General features: G+C 39.9%; 2 protein-coding genes across 2 annotated transcripts in view; one reads left to right on the top strand and one right to left on the bottom strand.

The window, feature by feature from the left end:
* Window positions 1-5,269, bottom strand: part of LOC109487597 (uncharacterized protein KIAA1109-like) — an 84,292-nt gene extending 79,023 nt beyond the window's left edge. The window contains exons 1-5 of the mRNA XM_019791601.1: window positions 4,981-5,269; window positions 3,568-3,727; window positions 2,746-2,824; window positions 1,979-2,043; window positions 443-608 (exon numbers count right to left, since the gene is read on the bottom strand). Coding sequence (XP_019647160.1) covers window positions 443-608; window positions 1,979-2,043; window positions 2,746-2,824; window positions 3,568-3,727; window positions 4,981-5,088 — 578 coding nt within the window. The 5' untranslated portion in view covers window positions 5,089-5,269. The remainder of the gene's footprint in view (window positions 1-442; window positions 609-1,978; window positions 2,044-2,745; window positions 2,825-3,567; window positions 3,728-4,980) is intronic.
* A 5,373-nt stretch (window positions 5,270-10,642) lies between these two features.
* LOC109487596 (E3 ubiquitin-protein ligase MARCH8-like) overlaps window positions 10,643-19,030 on the top strand; it is an 18,117-nt gene continuing 9,729 nt past the window's right edge. Inside the window, exon 1 of the mRNA XM_019791600.1 lies at window positions 10,643-10,897. The gene's annotated coding sequence lies outside the window, so the exon portion shown is untranslated. The remainder of the gene's footprint in view (window positions 10,898-19,030) is intronic.

The following is a 19,030-nucleotide window of genomic DNA, read 5'->3' as shown; positions in this document are numbered from 1 at the left end:
GGCCACACCAATTTAATATCTTGGTTAACGGATTTTTCTAGAAAAATAATGGAGTGGGCGGGCGAAAAAAGAATAAAAATAAAAACAGGCCTAGGCATCCTATTATGGCCCAAAACAGTACAATAGGAGCCATGAAGTCAACACACCAGGCTGGTTCAAAATTTAAACAATGAATTTTGAACTTTTAATGATACCACTACATTGAAAGATGGAATAACTGTAACAACAACTAGGAAGAAAAGGACTGTTTTCAACTGTTCAGGGCAAAATATGAGCATTTTGCATTTGATTCTGAATTTTTATTTTTATTTGCAAATCAGAAAAAAATGAAGCGGGCGAATCCGTTAACCAAGAAATTAAATTGGTGTGGCCTTAAGTTAGTACATAATTTTTTGGGGGCAAACAAAATTTAATATTTGAAAAAAAAAAGGAGAAACAATACCCTCTGTCTCCTTGTTTGCCATCCTCAGGTGGGTCGTATTCGAAGCCCATGGTCTGGTCTAGCCCAAAGGCCTTCTCCAGCTTTCCGTAAACATCCGAGCGGTTGTAGATGTGATATTCAAACCCATTCAGGTACAGATTCAGCCGAGTGTCCATTGGAGTTGGGTCTGTGTGGCACAAGGATTCCATGAAATGAAAAATGTTAATATGATTCTTACTTCAAAGGTTTTCAACAGTTTTGTATCATTTCATTTTCTTATGTCAGACCAGCGATGCTAAAACTGACTTGAACATGTTCATTTCTTGCTGTCGAATCTAAGGCCACACCAATTTGATTTGTTGGTTCTCGAATTTTTTCAGAAAAAAAATATGAAGCAACAAGGCAAAAAAACCCCACTGCATTGATAAACTGTAACAACTCTGAAGAGAAGGGACTTCCTTCAACTGTTGAGGCCAAAATATGAGCATTTTGGAGTTGATTCAGAGCCTGAAATGTTTTTCTTTTTTTTTCCAAATCAGGAAAAAACAAAGCGAGCGAATCTTTAAACCAACAAATTAAATTGGTGTGGCCTACTGACGTTTTACAAATTCTTTCCAATTGCTAAATTTTCCTGCAATCTGTACATCTTCACATCTGATTTTACAGTCATAGGCAAGCTAAGATGATGAATTTATCATACATTACATCATAATCCCAAACATTAAACCACATTTCTGAGAAAACCGGCACAAACCTCTGTAATCATATTTAGTTTTCGCATTTGTCGGTTACTAGTATCCTATGGATCCGAGCACTTACGTACCCACTTAGAAAATTCAGAAGGTTGTGGTATTTATTATTTATTTTCTTCACTCAATGTTCGCACAACAGAATTCCTGTTCATGTATTTGCTTAACTCTGCTTGCACGGACCACTCACTCAGACTGATATGTATACACCATTGTAAACGTCACCATGACGTAATAACTGTAAGTTGCCTCATCCTCCAATGTGAAAACAGGACCTAATTGACATAGGCAATTGTTCTAGAACAATGGATGAAGTCATACCATAGGTCAACCAAGGTCAACTGAGGTCATGGCAACCTAACCTAGTGCATAGTACTCAGTGCATAGTGAACTAGACCTCCAGGTCAGTGCAATCCAGCCTAAACCAGGGCAATATGAGATGCCAATGCTGATTGGTCAATATCTAAAACTCGAGCAGAGCGCCCTGCACTAGATAGGCACGGAAAAAGTATAAAAGGAGGAGTGGTCCGATCTCTGTCATTCTTGATAAAGACTGAATTAAAGTCTCGAGTCTGTCATCTTCCCATCGCTACGAATCACATTTCTGAGAAAACACATTTAATTGTCTCCTTTAATATTTGAAAGTAACTGCCTGATTCCATTGTTTATGTCCCAGACAATAAAATTATCATCATACATATTTTACCAAAGGAAACCTACGGTACATGTACATGTAAGTGTTTTTATTGATTGACAATGGCAATGCGTAAACTCAATCAAATCATACTTTTTATCATAGCACACATACCATATTTTGACTCTCGTGGTATGTATGGTCTCCACCACCGAAATATTGCTACACCATCTTGAACTCTTAGGAAGGAAAGAAAATTATAAAGTTACTTTATACATGTATACATTTATACATTGTAATTTACAATTCCCAGTACAAATGTCAATTGACAGGAATATTAGTTTTTAAACATGACACAAAACTGAATCTGACAGTCACACTTGCAGAAAATTTTACGCTGCAATGCCTTAAATAGCCACTAGGAGGCCCATTATAGAACTTAACCTTCATTTTTCTGCCACTAACCATCCACTAAGTTATATAAGTCAGGGGTTGAAATAGATTTTGGGGCCAACTTGCACTGGTGCAGATGAAAAAAAAAAATACTTACACCAGAAGAAAAATAGTTGCACCCCCAAAAATAATAGGTACACAACCAAAAGTACATGTAGTAACTTTAGTAGCATCCAATATTTGCTTACACTACTAATAAATATAACCTACTAAAGCGACATACCGGTAGATAGTAATAACCTTCTATTAATTACAGAAAATGAAGAAAAACTTCACGGATTCTGGTTTTGTTGAAATTGTTCCCTTTCCAGTTCTTTATTGGATATTTCTACAGGTTGTAACAGCGGATAAAGCAAACTTGCACCAGTGCATACCAGCAAAAAATTTGTTGCACATCACCAAATTTACTTGCACCAAGTTGCACACAGAGGGGTTTTTCGACCCCTGTAAGTGGAGGAGAATGGTTAATAACAAGTTGTTTCTGTTACCTGATGGATCTATCATAATCAATGTAGTGAACATCCCGGAACATGACCTTTCCCGACAGCACTGACACACTAAATGAACCTGAAAAGAAGAAGTACCACAGTTACAGTTACCACAATTGAATGTTTTACATAGTTGAAAAAGCACAAAAATGTAGCAGATTATTATGGGAAAGCTCTTTCCTTTGTATATGCAGTACTGTACTTTGATACAAGAAGTAAATAAATAAAAGACTTAAGCTTTCTACCTTTAAGAAGAATAGACATTTCAGACTTCTGGGAAGAATTTAGGGTTTTCATGACCTTCAACTTCACCCTCTTTTCTTTTGTATGACCTTTTGACCTCCTGTAGGTTTACCTTTCCTTGTGCTGTTGACCTACTTCATCCAAACAATCAGCCACCCAAAATAGTGCGCGATGTTACAATTGTATTGTAATGTATTTTCAGACCTAATTATTAATACAATACTGAAAATCATCATGTTTTTTTACCATTTTTCAAGCTGGAGTACCATTTTACAATTACATGAACATGTCCTGGAGACAAAAGGAAGGGCCTGCATGGGGGGTCCCGACAACGCTCTACGCTAAATTTTTAATTCAAGAAGCCTCCCCCATTACGCTTCACGAAAAATTCCTAGTAGCTACAACACATTACACAAAATAAAACAGCGAATTGCGCTCTACGCAAAATGCACCAATTACGCTCTATGTTGAATTAGAGCGGTCCGTAGACACACTCTATGTAGAATTAAAACGGCCGATTACGCTCTAAGGTAAAGGGCATGCGAGCCCCCAAAAGGAGCCTAAACCATTTGTACTCACCAACATTCACGTGGCAGTTCTTGACAAATCTGTTGAGTATCCGTGTGAGAATGAAACCCAGGACTCGAGAGTTGTAGTACGTGAGATACAGGACCCAGCCACACGCCAGCACAGCTGCAGCTAGCAGCCAGATGATGTTAGAGTTCACCTTCCTCAGGTCCTGGAAAACACAGAAATATAGCTTGTTATGTTCGCAGAAGGAAAACATATTGTTTTTGCTCTGTTTCTTCTTCATCTTTTTCTTCTCTAAACCAATAAGGTCAATGACCTGAAACAGATGTCTGTCACCATGGTAACTGGTATTGGGTTACAACATTCATGTTGCAATATTTTATAGCAGGAGGGATTTAGAATCCTGTCTGACCATATATATGAATGTGTTTGAGTAAGAATTAACAGAGCAGACCATATGCGAAGGTGAACATCATGCATTTGCTTTGCAAATGTTCCCTTTCTAGTTCAGTTCTAAAATGTTAAAATATTTATGTAAAGTATCACTTGCATTCATGCAGCTGTCAGCATTTGCATGTCAGTATCAAAGGAGTGCACTTCACGATATGACGTGTGGTAACAAATCAGACTGCTTGTACTTTTATTGTATTATGCAAGGGGGCACTACTACACACAGAAACAGCCGGACTGCTTTTTCCAAAATCGGACTGGACTTTGTTTTCCATCATTCAGACTGGATGCTGTTTTCTACTTATCCAACTCTGGTGAGTTGGCTGTCCTATATTATGGCTGGTGCTCCACAACTATAGCTAAATGTTTCCTCACTTACCCCTGTTTGTATTATAGTTGTTGCCATAAATTGTACCATGCACAACTGTCATGCAATTAAGTTCTTCTTCTTAATTAAGCCAAGCTATCTTTGAGGATTAATCCTTTGGGAGATTGCCAGTTGTATTCAAGATTCAAATGACCATAACAATACTATTATAATACTAACATCACCTTTTGGCTGGACCAAATCATAGTTTTCTCAGTCGGAATCACGCTATGAATGTCTAATTATGCTACTCATGCACACAAATCAGTGTTAGAAATACCCATCTGCAGTCTGCATTTTGCAGAGACATTTTCAATATTGCAGAAGAAAAATTAAGCAAGCTGCAATTTTGCAGACTCAGACTAGGGGTCCAATTGTGTTTAAGCAAAGTACTTAACCTCCTTGGTTTAAGAGCTTTTGTCATTACTATTGACTTTATAATATACATAAAATGTTGCATGTAACATGTTAGCAAAAAATGCAATTTTGTATATGCCATGGGTTTAGATGTGGACTTCTACGTGTGTATTTGCAGACAGTATGTATAATTTCTGAATTACAGAATAAAATTTTGAAATTCTGCAATATTGCAGAACACTGAAAAAAAGTATTTCTGCCACTGCAAATGATGACTCAGTACTTACATCGTTGATGTTATCTGGATTCAGGAGCGATCCGTTCAGGTTGCTGTGGCTGTACTGAGATTCACTAGCGCTCACTTGAGCCACTGCCAGGCCCAAAACCAGCGCCATCTTTACAACCACTTGTTTTGTTTATCTTTAGCTACTACGGTGTCTATCTTTGGCGTTGTTGTGGAATGTTGTCCGATAGCGATCTTCTTCCTTGATTTCTTCACCAGAAACGATGGCCCTTTTGTTGCCACGGTTCAATCAGAAGGCATCAGCAATTGCGACGTTATCAGGATTTATTCATAACACATAAATTCTAGCTACCTTTCTTCCGACTGAAACATTTGACAGCAAGCGAGAATGGACAAATCTACCGCAGTGGCATTTGCTACACCGTTGTCCTACAGAGCTAAAATAGCGACGTTTTTAGCTCTACTGATCAGCCCATCGTTGCAGAGAGGAGCACAGTCGGCAGAGCAGTCCTGTCGTCTGAAAACAGCTCCGAGCTGTCACAGATAACGCTGCACAGATGTCGTCTGCGCAAGCTTTCCGGGCGGGACGGTCGGCTTGTTCCGTGGATATCTCGGCGTCTATTGCACAGCGCAACACCATTTCCAGCCCCGAATTGCTCAGAAAAGTCTTTTGCTGACTTCTAGGTCATCTCGCTGAGGAAAACTGACGACATTACGCATATATTGCGGCAGAAATACGGAAAAACATGTACAGACGACAGATTTCCTGACGTAAACCCGCCATTTTGGATTACGATGACCTCATCGAGGTCACGAGGAGAACGAGGTTGCGCGGGAAATTCGAAACGGTGACCATTACTGAGAAAATACACACAGAACAGTATAAATTGGTAAATTTTTCTGATATTGTTCAACAGCGATGTCAATAGGCAAACTACCCACTCAAGCTTTACTCTGAGACAAATCTTTTTCCTCACAAATTGTATAACGCCCCCCAATAGAACATCACAATGTTCAATGCTGAAAGTCGAGGATACCGATGGTGATCTATGTAACTGTTAGTTTACAGTACAACATTCGGTGGAAAAATAAAAGGGCGACAAAGAACGCCTAGAACTCTAAAGTAAAGTCGACCGAATGTTAAAGATCGCAAATCACCCCCCCCCCTCCAAAAAAAAAAGAGAAAAAAAAAAAAAAAAAACAAGAAAACGGGGACCTTATACAATAGGTTTGTGCCGGAGGATATAGTCTCTTTTGTGCTCTCGAAAATTAGATAGTCTCCACCGGACTCATTCGCAGGCTAAATGATAGTAGAAATCGTCCTAAAAAGGTAACTGTAACAGGCTAGAGGAGTTGGGCGGCCATAGAGGGTCCAATTTTCCTGAAAGTTGAATACAATTTCTACTACTAATTCATTCAGCCTGCAAAGGAGTCTGGTGGAGACTAACAAATAGCAGAGCGAACGAACGACTATGATAGTATGAAGCTAATTTCATGCGATGCTCGTTAGTTCACGGTACTGTGCGCCTGCTTGTTACAGGTGTATCGGCCAGCCGGGTCCTGTCGGTTGGAAAAGGGCAACGTCATTAGAGAAATTGCTCACAGCCATGGTAGCTGCCATTTCAACTCATCATCTCGATCTTAAAATGCGCCACGGGCGGTAAGGCCACACCGTCTTAATTTTATGGATGACATCCGCGTGCGCATTGATTTTCGTCTGTTACTCAAAAAAAAAAAAAAAAAAAGATCACGTCCTCTGAGGCTCTGGTCTGGCTCTAGGCCTGGGTAGTCCATGGTAGTTAGCGACAACACGGAGCCAGGCACCCAGGCTACCGACGCTTCACGACTCAAGAACTTAGTACATACGTACAGTGCCGATTCATAAATTCCGCAAAAAAGCCAGCATGTGCCGGCTTGTACGTATGTCGTATACGTATATGCAGCTTTGTATTCCTGTGTGGTTTATCATAGTAGCATTTTTATTTTTGGCCGGAATTTTTCTTATTCCCCCGCGCGCACTAGTTTGGGGGTCTTCAGAGGATGTCATCCATAAAATTAAGGCGGTGTGGCCTAAGTACGGCTTCTACGCGGCATGTAAAAAGGCGATGATGTTACCACGGTTTTCACCAAATGAAGTTAAAGTGATATTATGTAAGATTTTTACTTTTTGAATCGTTGTTTTCCACATTTTCTTGCGCTATAAGCCTACCTGGGTTCATAATGACATTTGGGGAGTAAAAGATCAAGGTCGTTGCGCCGCAAAAAAAGGTGTTGGAAGCTGCCGAAGATACCCGAACGAAAGCCGCTGTTTGTTTACATCCTTTTTAGGAGCCTCCTAAAGATACACCGGGCCTGGCGCAACTTATTCTCGTGCTGCGCTGAGTCGCAGGAAAACGTTGAAAGTTATCGAAAATGACAATCTAGATGAGAAAATTTCAATTATTTACATTTACAGTTTTGGTGCAAAAAATCTTACATAATATCGCTTTAAGTCGACGTGTAGTTTAAGAAATTGGAACCAGATTCACATGGTTAAGGTCCTGAAAGTTACTAGTACTCTCCAAGCAGAGGTTTGAGTTTTGGTTTATTTTTGGCGTGTTTTAAGCTTTTTATACCGCGGGATTTCTTTTTTTTTTGCACTGGTATAAAGGAAAGATGCCAGTGCACGTGCAATGGTTTTATACCAGTTTTCTGGTATAAAAAAGATACCAGTGCAAAAAAAGAAAGCCGGATAAAAATCCTCAAAACACGCCAACAATGAGCCAAAACCCAAGAACATCAAAGCAAGGGGGCTTTATTTTTTTTTTTGGGGGGGGGGGTTCGATCATCATCATATCTTGTCGGCCCACTGTTCCAGCCGGCCCAGGGCTTCCTGGTTTGCATCGTACAGGTCTCGTTTGGTGGCAGATGGTCCTAATTCGCAGTCCTGTTGGATGTGTTGCATGCTTTGGGTAGGGTGTCCACATGGGCAGGGGGGGGGGGTGAAAGCACGCCGATAGAGAAAATACAAAACCCCGCTTGGATCTAGGAGATGCATACAATTACAAAACAAACCGCATCACGATTGAAGTTCCACTGAATATCTGTTTGTTGTCCATGTGCTGTTTTTGTGCCAATTACTCTCATTATTTCTTCCCATCTCTCTCTAATTATATTCATCTCTTTGTAAAACCAAGGACATTATACACGTACGTGCGTGTATAATGTCCTTGGTAAAACTAAAGCTGTGTGCGGGACACATGGCCCAGACACGTGCACGTACGTAGGCGGAAAATTGTATGGAAATCGAATAATCAGTAGCCTCAATTTTGGTGCCATACATAATTGCTTTGAGAGAAATACAAATCCTTTTTGTGCGTATTTACGTACACGTTTTTTGTTATTGGTCAATCAATTTCTCCTGGCAAATTGTTCTCAATGACTATTTTTTACTATTTTTTTTACAGTCAGGCCACACCGGCTTAATTTTATGGATAGATCCCCAAACTAGAGCCCGCGGGCGAATAAATAATTCCGGCCAAAAATAAAAATGCTACTAAACCACAGCAATGCAAAGCTGGTATTGTGAACTAGCGGCAGTACATAGCGACGTATACGACAAGCCGGCATATGCTGGCTTTTTGTGGAATTTATGAATTGGCACTGTACGTATGTACTGAGCTCTTGAGTCGTGGATCTTTGGTAGCCTGTATATGAGTTGGGTGCCGTCATCCAGAGTTACCACCGGCTCCGTATTGTCGCTATTACCATGCACTACCCAGGCCAGAGCCTCGGAGGACGTGCTTTTTTTGAGAACAGGCGAAAATCAATGCGCGCGTGGATGTCATCCATAAAATTAAGTCGGTGTGGCCTCAGGAGACTTATCCAGAAAGGGTCTAAATGTCATGAACTTCTCGATAACCTTTTCACTCGAGATCGACTGCGTAGGCAGGGAATTAAGGATCGCTGACTACGGCGTATTTATAGACACGCGAAGTTTGCTGAGGTAATGCATTCGAAGGTTTCCCTCCATTTTCACAAGCCGCTGACATATAGAAATAAGGATCACTGCGTCCAAAAAGGGAAACAATATTTACACTTATATACCAGGGGTGCCAGAGTATACAGAGCAATTTTACGGAATACAGTGCAATTTTACGAACTACAGTGCAATGTTACTAGTATACAGTGCAATTTTACGGAATACAGTACGATCGTATTAGTATACAGTACAACTTAACGGAATACAAGTGCAATCGTATTAGTATACAGTGCAATTTTACTAGTATACATTGCAATTTTACCAGTAAAATTGTACTGTATACTAATACAATTGCACTGTATGCCGTAAAATTGCACTGTATACTAATACAATTGCACTGTATTCCGTAAAATTGCACTGTATACTAATACAATTGCACTGTATTCCGTAAAATTGTACTGTATACTAATACAATTGCACTATATTCCGTAAAATTGTACTATATACTAATAAAATTGCAGTGTATTCCGTAAAATTGCACTGTATACATACAATTGCACTGTATTCCGTAAAACTGTACTGTATTCCGTAAAATTGTACTGTATTCCGTAAAATTACACTGTATAATAATACAATTGCACTGTATTCCGTAAAATTGTACTGTATTCCGTAAAATTGCACAGTATACTCTCATTGGCACCCCTGTATACGGCAGGCATAAATCAAACACATATGCCATAGGTCAAGTCATCCCTGTGGCCATATGCAGACTTCTGAAGATGTTTTTCATTTTCTCTGAAATCTACCGAAGGAGATTTAAAACACTTTTACTTGGGATGAAAGGGCGGAAATACGAATCAAATCAAATCAACTTTATTGCTCAAGAACTGTAGCTGGTACAATGTATGGCAAAGAAACAACAATGGTACATACACAAACTAATACTAAAAAATAATTCTAACGAGCTAGTCCATAATGATACTAAAGCTAATCTATTGTGTTTTCTTAGGAAGAGTATTATTACATTCTGTAATAATCAGGGGATATATCAGCTATTTACAATATGGTGTCGCTTTTGTAGTGATTCAAATATGAATTTTCCAACGTACACAATGCTTTTTTATCATCGATCAGCAAAAGACAAAACATGTCATATATAATTCATAAGAACGAATTTCTATTTTTATCGTCTATGCGACAAGATTTCTTTCAAATTCAATTTTGCCGAAGGCAGATTTCATTTGTAGTTGTTGGAGATGATAGCACCACAGGGCTCGAAATGCTGGGTGCATGTGCACCCAAATTGGGAGCTGTGCACCCAATATTTTTTCACCCAAATATATTCAGAGGTTTACGTATGTAATTAATGAACATGTCAAACATATATAGTAATATACATCATATTTTTAACATCGAAGTGGTAGAAAAATATTATAATTTTAGTCCTTTTTTTGAAAATTGAAATTAGTTTTTGCTGATATTCTACTTATCTTATAATATTATATGGTACACGCAAGAAATTTTTTGTGCGCCCGATTTTTTAAGTTGGGTGCAACGGTACCTGTGCACCTGTTCCCAAAAATGAATTTCGAGCCCTGTACCGTCAGCTGTGCTGCCTACCTGACTATACCAATGACGTCACCAAGTCGTGACGGCGAGTTTAGCGCCATCTGGCATCACCATGGTAACCGTACATCAGGCAGCAGTGTGCGCGGGCCTTGCCTGTTGCACACAGGCGCGAGCTGTAGCGCTGCTGTCTTCACTACCAAGCCGGCTCTGTGTGCTTCAAACAAGCCTCTAGGGACTATGTGTGAGTGCTCATTTCTTCTCCCGTAGACGTTCAATCATTGCACGTACACGGAAGTGTGCCTAGGAAGTCGTAATCGTGATCTTAAAGAGATTGGAAACACAACGAAGGAGATCTTGACACCGCGGCAAGGCTTCGCAGTGTGTGTGGAGAAAAACATCGCCATCTGTAGAGATGATAAGACGAGATTTGGTTCGTATCAGTTCTACGTATCCTTACTTATTTCTTGGCTCGTTATGTTATATGCTCTTGTCATTTTTATATATGATGAATGTGACATAGGTGCGAATGCAAGGAGTTATTTTCATGCAGATCCATAGATGTAGCAGGGGACTCTAGCATTGTTACTGAAGCCTTCAAAGGAAGCTGCGCGCGCCCAAGCTTTTGAAAGCAACGCTGCACCACCCTGAGCTACCTGCGAAGACATTTATACCATCATAAGATACAGCGTAGCAGCCAATCCGCTTTTGTTCGCCTGCCAAATGCACCGTGTATTTTACAGAAATCTGATTTTGTGTTTAGATTTGACGCAATACGTGCTTAACCATGCACGATCTCGGCGAATAAACGACAGCCAAGATGGAATTTTGTGAGGATTCAACCACTGCACTCACAGATAACCGGGTTTGATCACCTTAACACGGGGCTCTGATCCTCGTAGATGAATAGGAATGATCCGGTAGACTTACCTTAAGTACTATCTTCACATACATACACTTAACTCAATACCATCAACTCGTCCAAAGGGATGAGGAATAATAATTGACGTGCAAGCGAAGGAGGTAAATTTACATCGAGTAAGCCGGCAATATTTGTCGCCCATGTGGAAGAGCTTATACCCATTGAAGATCCGCCTTTTAAATCTGACACTGCAACGTTCGAGTAATAGATACCGTTGAAGACGTGTCGACAAAGTCTTGCTCATGTAGGTGTTGTTTCTTGGTAAAAGGAAAGATTATAGAAACGGTATATGAGAAGCAAATAGTGGGTGTTAAGCAAATAGTGTTCGTGGCTTCCCCGTAAGCTTGCGTAAGTGTTTTGTCGCCTTGATATAATGCCATGTCGTGGGCGCTTCCTTGAAAATAACCTCGTACACAGCTTATATGTATAAACATGGAAGGCTAAAAAAAAGCTGAGCATTTAGCTACTTAGTGCTAGCTGAGATTCAATGAGATTCCTTCCAGTGTCAACATTTGAGACCAAACGCGAACCGTTGTGTCTCAAGTTTGCTGGATCCCTGGTGGTCTCCGAACCGATGGGCATTAACAACGGAGAGAAATAACCCGTGTGGGCTTGGCTCTCATCTTGGAGAATATAACGATGGAAGGTGTTATATATTACCGCCTACGCGTAAATTAACTGAAATAAACGGCTATTTTTTAGCCAAAATGTGTATTTTCAACCAAAAATCCAGGTGAAGAAAAACTGAAGTACCCTTTATTCAATGCGTTTCATGTGCAACTAAAACTGTGTGAAACTGCCGCGGTGCGACCAAGCTATCAAAAGTTACAGTCATATGTATAGAATACTACCTTCCCATAAGCCTAGGCCGCCAACCGATTTCCCTATTTTCGGCATGTTGACCACCGTCCGAGGACGAAACAATTTTTTTTCCAAAATCAGACGAAAATTAATGCGCGCGTTGATGTCATCCATAGAATTAAATCGGTATGGCCTAATGATAAATAAGAAATGACAAGAACTGATGGTGACAGCAAGCGTGAGCACTGCATGCAAATAAGGCGTTAACAAGATCACGCTTTGAAGCGCAGTTCCCGCCTCTTGTTGCAAAACAACAAACATGTTGATGAAATGAAATGAAATACCTTTATTGTACATTCATGCCACGACGGGGTATATTAGCTAGGTACAGGTCAAGACTTAACAGACACATAACAAACGTGTGTAGAAAACATACATAAGGAACATACAAGGGTACTATACTAGGCTAATACAAAGTGTTCTAGTTACTGATCTAGAGACAGAGTGTTCAACTTCTTCTCGCTTTTTTGTACAATGGAAAATGTGGGAACAGATCATGTTTGTGATACAGGGTTTGTCTACACGCATCAAAAATATAAATCTTTTATTTGCACTTAGGTGTTGGAAGTATGGGAACTTCTCTTTGATATGATTTAAAAGGAAAGATCTATGTAAGTAAAAGTCAGACAGTTATCTTCAAGGTAGAATTCATATGTTTTTTTAACGATTGCCATGTAAACAGTTAAGGTTTTTTATGCGACGTGTAACTCCTCTGTTTTTAAATGTTTTAAGCTGCAAGTTAAGTGTAAATATGTAGGATTGTGTCTGTAATTGTGATGTTACATGTATTTGTATTGGAACCCTGGAAGAATAGCCTATAATGGGCTAAAGGGTATCTCAATAAACTGAAACTGTAAGAAGCGTCACATGTGCTTGACATCTGCCACAGCTGTTGCAGATCATCCCAGGCTTGTACAGAGTGCTTGTTTTACAAAACACGAATGTTCTTATTATTTGTTTCCTCTTGTGCCTGTCCCTGACGTGTGGGCAGTTTCCATGTCCTTGGTGCTGAAGTGGCCGTCAACCCTGTTCTTTGGAACTTCGCTTTCTTCCTTCAGGTCACAGCAAGTTTTTTTTAATCGATGACACAACGCGCTTAATTTTCGCCTGATAAAAAAAACAAGAAATTTGTTGTCCTCTTACAGTGGTCAAAGTGCCGAAAATTGGCAAAGATTGCAATGCCGGAACGTGGGTGACAGAAAAATATAAAGAAGAGAGGATTTTTTTTGTCTTTTACTTTGATGCAGTGATGCATTTCATTCCTTTTATATGTGATGGTGGCTGCGTATATGTGATGTTCCCACTGAATCAAAACCATTTGTACAATGATTGAAAACTTTTATTTTCGAAAGTTTTTTTCGGTGAGAAAAGGTTGTTGTAATAGTTGGCAGTAAAATTAGCACAATATAGGTATAACAGGGTTTAACAGGGTTTATGATGTCAAAATTTGAAAATGGAGGACTCTATTTTTTTGGCACGCTTTGTTCTTTTCCGCCCTATCGGATTTTATTAGGAGTCTGCGGTATATATTTGCTATTTTTTTGCAACTGTTTTGTACGATTTACAGTATGGTTGATTTTTTTTGGGGGGAAACGGCCGAAAATTCAAACGCGCGCGGATGTCATCCATATAATCAAATCAACATGGCCTAAATGACAACTCGAAAAATGCATGTACATGTAGGAAGGCATTAGGGTATAATTTGGCACACAGTGCCACCAGAGCTATAAAAAGCGCACGGCAGGATGTGTAAATGCACCAAACCACTGGTAATGATCATGTATTCACCTGTAAGGGCGACCCTGCTTTCCTAGGCACAGTAAAAGGGAGCATGACCGGTAAGGCATCTTGGAAACAACCTCAACCAAGCTGTTAGAAACTTACTTTTTCTCTAAACTTTGTGGAGTTTTGGTAGCGTACATAATGTTTTCCCTATTAATTTATACAATTTATATATATTGTACATATTGTAATTGACGTGAATCTGTATGTTCTGTCTGTACCTACGTTGTGCTTTTATGTACTATGTAAGATCAGCACAATTCAGCGGTCCATAATTTTTGTGTACTGCTGCTATGCTGACCGCTGTTTCGAATAAGGAATAAAGAATAATTATGAACCTTTTCCACGAATTTTTAGCAGATAAAATTATTTTTAAACAATCCTGTCAATTATAAGTAGTGCATACATGTTAACAGCCTAATATAAAGCATTCAATAAATCAAATTCTTTTTACTAATCGAGAAATTATTACTCGGAAGGAGCCATTATTTTCTCTTCTCGAATGAATCACTTGAATGAATGAATGAATGAATGAATGAATGACTGAATGAATGAATAAATGAATCAACCAGCAGACTTACGTATCGTATTATAATCAGTTTGAATTTTGTTGAATGTACAAGTAGTTTTTAAAATTTGCATACAAAGCAATGATACAAACATTACCAATTATTTTCATTGAAATTCAATAATCATAAAAACAGTTTCAAGATTTATGCTGTTCTAAGGTATTTTGTTAACCTGCTGTAAAGTCCCGATATCATTTCAGCCTTTGGGCTGCCATCTTTGATGATGATGATGATGATAATAAATGGTTTATTGGCCAAATATCACCCGTGCAATCGCAGCCTTATAGTGCTGAATTGATGCAGGGTTTACAGTCAGATGACACACATAATACACATATTAATTCACATAGTACACAATGTCATGATACATATTAATAATGATTTTGTTCCACATTTTTGTGGAACTGCCGCAAGGGTCTGTGCGGCTGCCATTCGGCGCCACAAGGTGACCTCAATACGGCTTTCCCCAACCGAAGTTAGGTACCCATTCACACCTGGGTGGAGTGAAGAAATTGGTGCAAAGTGCCTTTCCCAACACAACGTCGGGGCGCATGTTCAGACATGTTCCGGGTACGACTCGGGATCGAACCCGGGTCTCCCGGTTCACAGTCGAATGATCTACCGCTATGCCACTGTTGGGACACTGTTGACGCAAATAGACCATTGATATACCAGCCGTTTCTATGGTCTGCGTATGCAGGGTCATTTTAGATCAATAAACATGGAAATAAAGCTAAAATGAAAATAGAAAGGTAACATTTGCGAAAATCAAATACATGATGTTTACCTTCACATGTTCTAGCCCAACAAACTACTGCTCTTTTTTACTGTTACTCAAACACATTCATATAACAAATGGTGACCAGCCCCTCCAACTCTCTGTCTTGCTACATAATGTAATCCAACACTACAGCTGTACAGGGTGTCTGCTACAGTACCAGTTACCATGGTGACAGACGTCTCGTCGAGGTCTATGACCTTACTCGTTTGGAGAAGAAGAAAGAGGAAGAAGAACAAATTAAGCAAAAACGATATGTTTAAGCTTCTGCGAAGGTAAACATAAATACAAACTAGAGAAGTAACATTTGCAAAGCAAATTCATAATGTTTACCTTCGGACATGGTCTTCTCTGTTAATTCTTACTCAAACACATTCACATACATGTACTACTAGTACATGGAGCAGAGCAGACCATGAAATTGCAACATTATGTAACCCAACACCAGTCATCATGGTGACAGACGTCAACAAATCGTGTCATTGGTCAGGTCAGAGGTCACTGTTTGGAGAAGAAGAAGAAGAGGAAGAAACTGAGCAAAAACAATATGTTTTCCTTCGGTAAACATAAAAACAATCTGCTGATGCCTACTTGTGGCATGGAATAGGCAATGTGAAAATCACTTAGCTTTTAGCTATAATCAGATGGCAACAAAAATTGTTGCGTCGATTTTGATAATGAAGATAATTTGGACAGTTAAATACGGATGATGGAGGAGATAATAAAAATCATGATAATGGCAAGCATGAATTACCATGATCAATGTGTGTATGTATGGCATGTATGTAGAATGCTTAACTCGTCGTGTACGCAAACTGCAATGCCAACAGGACAGATCCTACATACATATGCGGCATAGCTATTTCGCCATTAGGCTACACCAAGTAAATTTTATGGATGACGTCTACGCGCGCATTGATTTTGGCCTGTTCCTAGAAAAAAAAAAACAAGAAATTCCGCTTCCTGTAACTATGACCAAAGAGTCACGACAGTGCCACAAATCGTTCCACCTGATTCATTGCTTTTTTGATGATGAATAAACAACTTCTTGCTTGTTACACTGTGTCACCTCATGCAATTTGTGTCCTAACATTTGTCGTCTCTTAGTATATTTCTAATCCAGGCATCTTGTTTTTCAGGGCCTTTCTTGTTTTTTTTTTCGCACTCTTGCATTAGATTTAGGGTCTCCAAAGGACGTCATCCATAAAATTTACTTGGTGTGGCCTAACACTAACAATTCATGCCCCTACCCAGGATTTTGGTTTGGGGGTTCCTCCGAGGGACTAACGAGCGTAGATACGAGCTTTCCTAGGGGGGTCTGGAGGCATGCTCCCCCAGAAAATTTTGAAAAAAAAAAAGATTGAACCTTCTGAAATGGCATTTCCTACGTTTTTGAGACTTGATTTGATTTGATTTATTAGGCTGAAGAAGACATATGTATACAGACAGGACTGCCCAACTAGCCGGAGGCTATCATAAAGGGCTAGCCCTCACAACAAGAACATAAACAATTCGGAACAGGTAACAGTTAACAGTTTCGGTTACACTTCAGATAAACATACTATTACATAACAGATGTTGCGGTCTAACGTTAACAAGCTATTTTTTTTAGATTTCAAAGGGGCAAATAGGATTCCAGTCCCAGTGGTGATACAAATCAGTCCACCTTTTCTTGGAAAAATCTTGGACCTTTATCTAAAAAGTGGACTTTTAAGCGTGTTTGTGTGTGGGTTCGCCCCCCCCCCCTGCAATTGCTACGGGCATGCAATCTGCCACATTGCCTTCATGGTATTGTATCTGTATCTGTATACTGTAGTCGATATAACCGCCCGTCGGCGTAACACACAAGTCTCCACCAGACTTCTTTTGCGGGGTGAATAAATCGTAGAAATCGGCCTAAAAAGGTATTAATTGGCAATGGAGCTTCTCTGGCTGGCTATCTTCTCTGGCCAATTAATACCCTTTTTAGGCCGATTTCTACGATTTATTCACCCCGCAAAAGAAGTCTGGTGGAGACTAGTTTTCTGGATCCCCGCACGGTCATGACAGATAAATGACGCACTCCAGCGCTGCAGGTATAATTGAGTAGCGACAGAACCAAAGACTTGTCGGGATTCCCTCCGTAAGCCCACATGGGTCCCACCGCGGGGAGTCTCCTACCTGTGGCCCGTTCCAAAACATTACGGAGTTTGCGTTTAAGCCCCTGTTACACATTCAGAACTAGTCTTTACCAGACTCCTTTGCAGGCTGAATCAGGCAAGCTGGACCCTCTATGGCCGGCCAACTCCCCTGGCCAGCTACAAAGGCCAATTTCTACTACTAGTACTATTCATTCAGCCTGGAAAGGAGTCTGGCGGAGACTAATTCAGAACCCTTAAAAGACATATGGAAGTGTGTCAACATGTCTGAGGACTTCGCATCTGGTCTGTTCTGTTAATAATTCTTACTCAAACACATTCATATACATGTATATGGTCAGACAGGAGTCTAAATCCCTCCTGCTATAAAATTGCAACATGACGTAACCCAACACTAGTTACCATGGTAACAGACACAACATTGGTTCAGGCCACTGAGGTCACTGTTTAGAGAAGAAGAAGAAGAAACGTATCAAAAACAGTATGTTTTCCTTAGGTAAACATAAATACGTGTACAACAAAAGCAAGAAGAAGTTGGATTTATTTCATGTTTTGTTGAACATGTGGCTCAGATATCGCAGTGTGGCAAAAATGTAGCAATATGTTCCGCAATAAAGGTCTTCATTCCTTTTCAAAATTGCTACTCAGCAGCACGGTAAATTGACCATGCGTTTCGCACGGTAGAAGTTTACTCAGCAAGTTTGTTCAGCGAGCCTCTGATTTCATAACAGTCAATTTTCCCGAGAGCAATGACAGCGCGCGCGTTTACATGATAAATTGCCTGGGGCTATGCATGGGGTTTCACACTATACACACATGTCATCGGAGTAGTCAAAATCTTCCCTTCACGCTTGGGATTTTATCGATTTTCTGTTCAAATTGTTTGAAATACGACGACCGCACGGCCTCTTAGAACTAGATATGCATGCAGAGCTTGGACATAACACTTCCATAATGATTGTATGTAATATATCCTGCCACTGGGTTACTGTGAAGCAGTTTTTTATCACACAAAGGGAGTCGGACTGTTTGATTTATATGATAGGAGAAATAAGATATATGTATGGTCCAGTATCTGGTTCACATCGGCGGTTGACGGATTTGTTTCGAGGCCGATTAGGCCGCTTTGGACAGGAAATAGATCCCCCTCAAACACTGCTGAGGACTCAGTAATTGACATTTTGCCGTTCTGAGCGGCAGTTCTGGTGTCAGTCAATATGTCTAGATCAGATTTGCATCCAGAGCAATATGCGGTGTGAGGCTCCAAAGGGGGTCAAGGTAATCTCCAAGCAGATCTTTTGACTGCAAGACAGTATCATTGCCATTGCTGTATCAAATACCCTACCCTAAAAATTTAAAATAAACCTTTCGTTAGCTATGGATGTGAAAAGTTAAGTTTTAAATATCAATATTCATATCATGTTAGAATGCACGGAGGTTTTGTTTTTAGGTGTGTCTGGTTGTGTATCTGTAGTTACTTTCACACGCAAGGCACGTCGGGAACACTAGACAGGAA

The sequence above is a fragment of the Branchiostoma belcheri genome, unplaced genomic scaffold (genome assembly GCF_001625305.1).
Source record: "Branchiostoma belcheri isolate BF01 breed outbred unplaced genomic scaffold, Haploidv18h27 scaffold9, whole genome shotgun sequence".
Classification (NCBI taxonomy): Eukaryota; Metazoa; Chordata; class Leptocardii; order Amphioxiformes; family Branchiostomatidae; genus Branchiostoma; species Branchiostoma belcheri.
Note: the sequence above shows the minus strand (reverse complement) of the source record. Positions and strands in the feature narration are given on the sequence as shown.